At 31.5% G+C, this 10,749-nt stretch overlaps 1 protein-coding gene across 1 annotated transcript in view; it reads left to right on the top strand.

Annotated features, from left to right (window-relative positions):
- The window catches only part of Smp_145420 (putative plexin), a gene marked incomplete at its 5' end in the record, with an annotated part of 69,659 nt that extends 66,644 nt beyond the window's left edge, over positions 1 to 3,015 (top strand). The window contains 2 exons of the mRNA XM_018796859.1: positions 2,015 to 2,459; positions 2,604 to 3,015. Coding sequence (XP_018651958.1) covers positions 2,015 to 2,459; positions 2,604 to 2,665 — 507 coding nt within the window. The 3' untranslated portion in view covers positions 2,666 to 3,015. The remainder of the gene's footprint in view (positions 1 to 2,014; positions 2,460 to 2,603) is intronic.
- Between the last annotated feature and the right edge of the window lie 7,734 nt (positions 3,016 to 10,749).

The following is a 10,749-nucleotide window of genomic DNA, read 5'->3' as shown; positions in this document are numbered from 1 at the left end:
TTCTCCACAAAACCCCCTCTGATCTATAATGTAGACTTAACAGTCATCGAATTTCACTATCTCATTGACTTCGTTTTTGTGTAGGTTAGACAATCATTTAAAGATTTCAATGAATCGACTAGTTATCTTAGATTCTCCACCATTTAAAACTATTTCACTGTAATCAACATTATATATAATATTGAACCATTAAACAATAATAAGACAACTTTTGTCCAGCAGAGTTTTTATTACCTATATATTTGCTCCACACAAAAAATGAACTCTGATATTTTCATAGTAAAGAGCCTGTATGATATCTGGTTCTCTTGAAAACCAGTATAAAATTACATTCTTGCAGAGTATATTTATAATTGTGAGTTGAAGCATTTCACTGATTTTGGGACTAGGTTGTTACATCAAATCATATGACTATGGTAATGATTTTAGCTACTTACATTGTTTTTATTGGTCATCAAGGATTAGGACTATGAAAATGATATGTTACCAACTTATCGTTGCAGTAAACACCAAAGATGGTATCGACCCCAAATAGACGTCAGTTAAAGTGTCATATATAACCAAGGGTGACTTAGCAACTGTTTCGTCTTAGTTTATAAACAAATTTATATAATTTTTACAAAACACGTCTCTATCAAAATAATGGTCATTATTTCAAGCTGTCCATTTTCTGAAATAGTCATTTCATACATCGTAATCATTTATTCAATACATTGTTGATGGACCGAGTAGAACATTCAGTGGACTCTCAACTTTGAGATCAACAGTTCGGATTTCGTGAGGATCAATCATGTACCGGCCTAATCGCCACACTATGAATCATTGTTGAACAATCGATTGCATGGAACTCGTCACTATACATCAACTTCCCTGACTATCAGAGAGCATTTAACAGCGTGGATAGGAGAACTCTATGGAACCTTCTTTAACACTATAGTGTACTTGAACAGATCATCAACATCATAAGGACTACACTGTTAAGTCGTTCATAGTAGATAGCTGACAGATGCATTTCAAGTGAAGACCGGTGTCAGACAACGTTGCCTAGTCCTACCTTTTCTCTTTATTCTGGTTGTTGACTGGATTATAAAGACCTGTACTTCTCAGGGAAAACACGGATTACAATAGACAGGTTAGATGCGGCTAGACGATTTGAACATCACAAATGACCTAGTTCCTCCAGCCCATACACCCCAATAAATGCAGGTCAAGACAGCTAGTGTAGCAGCAGCCTCTGCAGCAGTAGGCCTCAAAATACACTAGAGCAAAAGCAAGATCTTGAAGCACAACACAGCGGGCTCAACCTAAATCACAGTTGATGGAGAAGTTCTGTAATAAGTGGAACTTTCACGCATCCGGTCAGTATCATATATAAACAAAGAGAATCTGACACAGGTGTGAAGTCACAGATTGGCAAAGTAAAGGCAACATATCTATAATTTAGGAACAGTCGTCAGTCAACACCAAATTCAGAATTTTCAATGAAAACGTTAAGATAGTTCTATTGTACGGAGCTGAAACTTGGAGAACAACTGCAACCATCATCAAAATGTTTATTTTCTTATAAACAGTTGTTTACGCAATATACTTGAGATGTGTTCACCAGACACCTCCAGCTATAACCTAATATAGCAGAGGAAAAACCAACTTCCAGCTGAGAAGTAAATTAGTAAAGTCTCTGGAGGTAGACAGGTCACACTTTATGGAAATCATCAAATTGCATCACCAAGCAGGTTCTAACTTGAAATATTCAGTGGAAAAGGAGAAGGGAAATATAAAAGAACACACTGCCTCACGAGTTGTAGGCAGGCATCAAAAGAATGAATAGCATCTGGAAAGAACTAGAAAGGACAGTTCAGGTAAGATTATGTTGGAGATTGATGGCTGGCGGTCAATACTCAATGAGGGGTAACAGGCGTGAGTAGTAGCTAGTAGCTACTGACTAATTTCTTGTCATGAATAAACTTCTTAACTTTTCTGTTAACTTTCTTTTTATTGTTTATTTTGTTAAAAGCTCATAGCTCATTTACAACAAGATGCCATCACTAGATCATACGGTAATCATAAAATTTCGGAACAAAATCCTTTTGAAAAATCTTTTACGTCTACAAATACAGAATGGAATCCTGTGCAAATTATTCAAATCCTTATTGAAATTAAACGATGTTTAGATAATGTACAAACTATTCAAACATCAAATAATGATAAATATCATCATTATCATCATCAAAATACAATGCATCCTAATGTTAATTCATTTTCACCAAGTTCTAAAATAGTTGGTGATATTTCTGTTCCATATGGTTCAACAACTGCAATTTTCCGCCCTTCTGGTGCTACCACTACTACTAATGTTGATGTTGGTAATTTTTCTCAACTATCTTCTGCTCCAAGTCAAACTGCAACTGATTGTTTAGATACACTTCGTTCATATAACACATTAACTACAGAATTTGCTGGTGATGAAACTAGTCGATCAGCACATCATTATTATTATCATCATCATTATTATCATTATCATCCGAATGATGCACAGATTAATAACAATAATAATAATAACACATCACTGAATAAACCGTCTGATTTATCTGCTCATTCAACAGCTCTCAGTACAAATGATACATATGCAGACAGTATTTCTAAATATAAAGATCCATTAACTTGAAGAAAAATATCATTCTACAAATATACACTAGGTAAAATTAGTTTTAAACTCTACTACTCTATTAATCTGTTTATAATAGTTTGCAGGTAATGTTTTGTAATTTTTCTAATGAATCATTAATCCATTATTGTCATTCAATGAAATAGAATTCAGTTTGTTTATAAACTGGTTGGTTAGTTGGTTTAGATTAAATCAGAATGTCTTATTATGAATTTATATTCCTCTTTCTACACATTCCGATTGTTATTATTATTATTATTCATTTCAACATTACTCTAGACCATCTGGCTTGTACTGCCCCATTGTTTAACACTATTCATAAATTGTGTAAGTGTTAATTCTTTTAGGCAAATCACTTAACAATTACATTCATTTGTACATTTTACTAACCAGTTATAATTATTTTCTATGTATACATTTCATTACTGCCTTGTTTTGTTCTGCTTTATGTTAAGAGTTATTTTCAATTAGAATCAATGAATAAAAGATGGATAAATTTTATATTTTAATGCATTTATTGTTATTTAGAACTTATAGTGTCTTGGTTCATTGGATTGCAGTATATTAGACAGGTTGCTATCCTTCATATGCTACAATATATATAATTTACTCTTGTATTCCTTTTCCCTATTTGATTTTTGATGTATGTATGTGTACTTACTATCAGTGTGTTATTGTTGCCGGTGATGATTTGTATTTGTTTACTTTCGTTTTCTCAGTTCTCATGTTTTCCTCCCTTCGTATCGTTTTATTATCTAAGATATATTCCTTTTTATTTTACTTCGTTTATTTATTCACTTATTTACTGTTTCTAGTTAAACAGCAGCTGCCATCCATGTATTCTCGCTCAGCTGCCGCGCTATAAAGTTTACATTTCGTAATAATCTGGGTTGGTTTGCCTCAATAAATGGAGTCTCGATTTTTCTCTCCATTGTTTTTCTTCTTGTAGTGATAAACTGCTTTAATAATGACGAAAATCCCCACAGATTCTTCTTCCTTATTTTCTTGTCCATTACTCTTACTGTTCTCCATTATTATTGTTACCAAGATAAAAATGTCCCAACTGAATTCGAAGTCGTGTTCTGGTTTTATTATTACCCACTGAATTGCCCTTTTGTTTGGTCCCGAATTAAAGTATGGCTTACAATTATGAACCTACATATGATGATAAATAGAAATGTGATTAATTGTGTTTAACTTTTTTCAATTGTTAAAACATGCCTTTGGGAATGTTTATTATCCTGTTGTGTCTATTCTCTTTAGATAGTACTAATTGCAATCAGTTTGCATAAATCCTGCAATGGCTAGTTATTTACAAACGCTACTATGAAATTTTTAAAAATGTTGCTTATAGTTGACCACATATAAACTTATCTAACTGATTACCTAACTACTGCTCATTGTACCATTGACTTAAAGCTATCACACGTATATAGTATGGCGGTTGAAAATAATATGAGAATATTCAGACTGAAATACATACAAATCCCAATGCATAATTGTAAAGTTTTAATACTACCATTTAAATCTAAATCTAACTAGAATATTACTCATTTTGTTGGGATATATTATGACGAATTTAGCTCGGATACTTAAAACTGAACTTCGGCGTGTAAGGTAGGGATAATAATGAGGTAGTGTTGTAATCTGATGATGACTGACGGGAAGTAGTCATTATTCTGTGTGAAGTACAGAACCATTTTAGCTGCTCAAGAAATCTACTTTAATGGTTGTGTGTAAAATGGCACGTGATTGATAGTAAAACGAATGGTAGGTATACGTAATAATGAGTCAGGTGTAGAAAAACTTGAGAGATTCGGACATCGAATATGTTTAAGGAAGTATAGTGGTTAATTGTTTTTATGGTATCTGATCTTCGAATTCAAGATGTATAGTCAAAATTTTGCTGACAGACTTTTTATCTAGATTGTCGTATTCATTTCTACTACATTTACTAACTAGTACTTATACATAACGATTTCCTTGCAGATATCTTACAAACATTATTGGTCAACCCAAAAGCTATTGATTGAATGTTCTTTTTGTTATGTGAAACATCATAAGGATGAAGTTCATTTTGTAGATGCTATTCCATATACCCTCCAAACAAGTTGACTTTTACGCGCTGATGTCCGGAAAATTGCATTTAGTATAACCATTCATGTTCGGTTGTGAACAATATTCATATGTAACATCATATACATCAGTGATAATCAAGCATTTAATTTAGCTTTTTGCTGGGGTATGTTCATGTATCAGTAGAGGCCCAATTTTAAGGATAATAATGCTAATTTTCATCACATTTTTAAGGGCTAGTTAAATATTCTAGGTATCTTTCCAAAGTTGAAGAGTTTCTGTTTTGTACAAAGTGTGTAGAACTGAAGATATATAACCATCATCATCATAGAATAAAGACTGTAATTTACGTAAATCATAGGATCATAAATATGCTATCAGCTGCCCTTAAAACACTCATTGCTATCATACCTCTTAGGATAGATATGTGCACGAAGAACATGTATTAGTTATTTATATCAGTAATGTGATTACATTTTAGTAGTATTATGGCTTATGTATTAATATTAATCAAAAATATAATAAAGGCACCATCGCAAAATAAATTAATGGTACAACACCTGGAATAGGTCGAAATAATCACTAAAGGTTATGTAATGCAAAGGAACGGAATATATGAAAAGGAGAGTTTTAATATGACGAATTGGGTGTCATGTGCCTCCTGGTTTTCTGATGGCAACCCGGTCTGTGGCGAATATCATCTACGAACTAAATGAGTCTTGACATAAGCCTTACATCAAATTTATAATCTTAAAATTTACCTTAAATGATTTGAAGACGATTGCCTGAAATTCTAATGGAAAGTTGTAACCAATAGAGTTCAAACATTTCAGGAGTGGAACAGTTGTCACCAATGTCATTGAATGATGATTATCGTACTAGACGGCTGAATGGTTAACGTAGGAAATGCTTACCATGATATTAAACCCTATAATCCAATATTTAGTTACTTACTACAAAACCTGTGAGCCCTAGCTTGAATTCCTGTTGAAGCGATTACTCCTCGATTCTGAAGAGTCTCATACTAGGACGAAACAGTATTCAAATTGTCGTTGTGACTAAACGAGATAACTATAAAAACTTAAAAACTAAACGAAATCTGTTACGCATGTCTGTATCCAATTTTCCCTTTAATACAAATTTAATTTATTTATTTATTGTCGTGAATCAAATCAATTAAAACATTTACAATTCCCTAGAGAACTACTTTAATTAGTGAGTTATTTTTTTTTGATTTCGGAATAATTTTTTTTGTTTTTACAATAAATATACAAAATAGTCATATTAAAGTCTCCAGTTTATGTTCATGTTAATATACAAACAAAGAATAAATAAAAAAAGAGACCGTTTGATTAATTCATTCCTAATTAAACGTGAACTAAATTTCCCGCCTTAGTTTATTGGTTTATTTATTTACTTTTTTTCTCCTTATAATCAAATTACTTGCAATAGATGTTAATAATTATTAACAAAATTTTCATTAATACAGATATCTATCCTTATTATTATGACTGATTAACTGTTATATCCTATTTGTATATTTCAATTATAAAATATAAATGATATAATTTTGACAAATTATATCTGATTATAATCAGAAAGGGTTTTGTGGAGATTTCAGTATTTTCATAGTTGAAATCATGAGTCAATTGAAGCTAGATCACTATGGAAAACCTGGAAGCACTGGATGGCCTTTTCGTCCTATGAAAATACTGAAATCTCCACAAAACCCATTCTGATTATAATCATAGGCTCACTAGTGACTGACTTCAAGATATGTGTCCTGGAGTTCTAGTGAGAAGCAGTGACCAGTGGAGTTCAACCACGTCTGTTGTGAGATAAAAACTCACTGAAGACAATTGGTGAACGGTTGCTCAACTTCGGGGATTGGTTGAAGTTAGACATTAACACCGTTGGATGCCGGCTCAGTGGTGCATCTGATTAGTTTATTGAATATAAACAAAAGATGGGTCAGTTGAAGCTAGACATTCATGGAAACCCTGAAAGCGTTCTCATATGAGACCGACGGTCCTGAGTTTGAATCCCGCGAGCAGGATCGTAGATGCACTCTGCTGAGGAGTCCCATACTAGGATAAAACGGCTATCCAATGCTTCTAAGTTTCCCATGGTGGTCTAGCTTCAAATGACTCATGATTTCAGCTATTAAATTACTACAATCTTCATAAAGCCCGTTCCTGGTAATAAACAATAATTATTAGAAAGTTTATTAAAAATATATATATACTAACATTAAAGTTAGTAGTTGATGGATAATAAAAATCCTACAGAAGATATGTATTCAGTTTTCATGTATTTTCACACCTTTATTTTCTTATTCATCATAGCATTTCTAGTAAATATTGAGATTTATGTCATAACTAACTGAATTTGAAAACATTTATATTTCAAAAGTATTACACGTTACAATATATACTGAACGAGTTTTTCATATACATTTATTGCATAGCATATTGTTCTCTGTTTTACATACATTAGAATCATAACCTTTTTTTAAATTCAGGTTTTAAGTATAAGGTTTTACGGCAATATATGATGATAAACATTTCACTGGTGAACAATGATGTTTTCGAAATTTCAATGACCTGCAGAACTAATTTATCAGTGACTAACTGTCTCATCAGAAGTTTCCAATTTCGATCTCTACTGGTGTCGTAGGTAAACACCGATGAGGAGTCCCACACTAGAAAGAAATAATTGTCTAATCCTTTCTGATATTATGTGCTACCTTGACTGAGGTTAGTCCGTGCAAATGATCAACTTCAATCTAAAATGATTTCCATAAACTTTGCTGTTAAACTATCCAAGCAAATATCTGTTATCGATAATTACTCAACAGGTTTTAACATTAAAATAAGAATTATTTGTTCAGAATATTACGATTGCTATGAGTCATTATTAGTAATGTGAGAAGAAAAACAGCAACGATAGGATCTACAGGTGAACCTATCGCTGATTACTGATTTCTTTCCTGCAAAACTAGCAAAAAACCTCTCAACCATGTTATTGATAAGCTTGAGTTTTACTACCTTTACATTGATGAAAATTTTCTTATCGCTGATCAGAAAATTGAAAAGGAAGAACTATCAGCACAATTTAGCAATATGTACTTAGCGATCACATGTGTGAAGAGCAACTTGGTAACGCATTATTAGTTCGCTAGTAGTTATAAGTATGTTTATAGCCTAGAGTCTTATCATATAAATAACAATGAATAGATCACTCAGTTGATTAACTGAAAGCAAATAAAATTATTTGATTGAGATCACGAACTAATCTATGTTAGACCACCATTGAAAACCTGGTAGCACTGGACGGCCGTTTCTTCCTATTATGGGACTCCTCAGCAGTAGGTAGCTACGATCCTGCACATGGGTTTTCATTGGTGATCTAACATTGATCGGTCCATGATGTTAATTAAAACTCAACAATCTGCACAACCTTATACCGAAAACAATTATGAATTACTATCGTTCAAAGACTAACTTAATCAATGACATATCTAAATTATAAGGTGTCATACTTATTATCAACATTGGTTACAGTTGGTAGGGATTTGTTAGACACAGCTGATCGTAATATTTAAGAAATAGACGACAACTGGATTGAAGTTATTCGTGTCTATTCTCAAGATAAATAGTTAACGGAAGGATATCATAAAAAAAGAATAATAAGAAATTAAGATTAAAAGAAATTGAAATATCCACTGGAAGATAAGAAAAACACTATTTGTACACCATATTGTAAAAAAAATTATAAAAAATGTATACTTGTATTATGGCCCGAAATTGTACTTTTAGTTCAATATTAAGAAAAGCCAAGTAGTCAGTATCACAAGGAGGAACTATAGAATCATTTTTAAAAGTTAGATATACTAGTTATAATACTAATGATAATGAAGATAAAGGAAAACAGACACAATGTTTAAACCATATTCTTCAACATTCAGACAACCCTTGACATGTTTAAGTATAGATAAACATTAGTACCATATTTAATAACAACAGAAAATTATGTTGACTTCAAGGTGATTAAATTCTCGGAAAATGTTTTCTGTCATATACAGAAAGACTGATAGCCAAAACCACCACATATATAGGTAGAATGGAGTGAAATTACTTAGACCATTGATAGTTAATAACTAATATATAATCAGAAAATATAGTTATCAACTCTTGTATTTCCTCTGCTTTAAACATCTTACCCATTACCAATGTAGTTTGAATTCTTTTTTTAGTTAGTTATTCTAGTAAAATAAATTAACATAAAAACGTGTACATGGACGGTCAGTCCATATTTTGACCAGCTAGATTTATTCTTATTTACTATTAGTTTTATGATAACTAAAGCGGTGAATATGACCTTGACCATAACATGACCCTAGATCCTATATTAGTGTTAGTGATATGATAGCCAGAAAGTATCACATCACAATTTGAACACAATTCACATCCAATCACTCTATTCATACTTTAAATAGAATCGACTTTTGAACATGATTAGACAAGTGTTAAGTAAAGAATCAGGTTTTAACCTACTGTTATCCTTGATTATTTTGACTTTATTTTCCTTAGAGAAGATCAACCTTTAACAAAGAGTGATTAGTTGATACTATTTGGTTTGAATCACTAAGACTTTTATGGATTTAGTGTCGCACTTAGTCATCCAACATACATTAAACTAAATACCAGCAATAATAGTTATAATAAAACCTCTAAAAACTAAATTACACATAAAGATCATACCTAGGCTCATGAATCATGTTCTAAAAAACAATGATTATTGTTCTGGTCCGTTATATCCTGACTTATCATGGTCCGATATCAGATGAAAACCACTAGAAAGAAATGATCTAAACAAAGGAGTTTCTGTGATACATACAGGCCTGGTCAAAATGTCTTTATTACTTCTACTACTTCTTGTAAAGTGTGAGCATTAATAATAAGATCTAAGCAAATTTAATTAGTGAGTTCCAAATTGGGTGGAACATGATGTCTTAACTATACCGCTAACCACATATCAAGTATACTAAAAAGATTAGCAAAGCTTTAAGGCTTTACTGACACTAATAATAAATAATGTAACATATTTACCAAGTGCAGTTTTAAGTAATCGGCTTTGAGCCATAATTTTTATATTTAAGTTAATGATGCTATCTACCTCACCAAACTAATATAGCTGGCGCAGGCTTCAAACCTTTAACCTGTTGGTTTAAAACTGTAGCCACTAAACCATCACTATATTTGCACTCTTTATGATAAAGAATGATGAGCTTTTTACCCATTAAATAATTGATTATTTCTAATTGGAATCACAAAGCCTGATATAAGAAGTTACCAAGAACACATATTTGTTTAAATAACGTTTTCAAATTATAAAATGAGGCAATTTAAATTTCATATTAATAATCCTGATAATTGCCAAACCAAAATAAAGAAACATGATTCCAACAGTTAATACATTGCGCTTTAGAACAGATATCTTAATTGATTGGGTTCCTTCACTCATCTATTCAACACTTTATACTTGCTCTGTTTTTATTTATTTGGCCGCATTTCATTTTCCATTAATATAAAGTGGTTAGTTTAAAAACAAATATATTGGGTAATAGGTTTATTTATAAGATAATTAGTTTATATACTGATGTATTAACCTAAAGATAATTGTTTTTAATATCTCATTACAATATACATCCGCCTTATTCGTAAATGTTATTAATTGATGATTACAACTGATACAAATGAGATCAACAGTTCTCTTTGTAAATTTTCACCGCAATCCAGTTACTGTAAATATTAACAATAATAATAATGATAGTAATAATAATAATGAAATAATAATAATAGTAGTAGTAACAGCAGAAGTAATTTTCACGGAATTTATTTTATTAGTAAATTGTATTACTCTACATAACTTGATAAATCATAAGTAATTTGGTAAAGACATGTAAAAAGTAAGTACCTTGTCATTTTTATCAGAAGGGGTTTTGT

This window comes from Schistosoma mansoni, chromosome 4, assembly GCF_000237925.1.
Source record: "Schistosoma mansoni strain Puerto Rico chromosome 4, complete genome".
NCBI lineage: Eukaryota > Metazoa > Platyhelminthes > Trematoda > Strigeidida > Schistosomatidae > Schistosoma > Schistosoma mansoni.
This window is presented reverse-complemented; position numbering and strand designations above follow the sequence as displayed.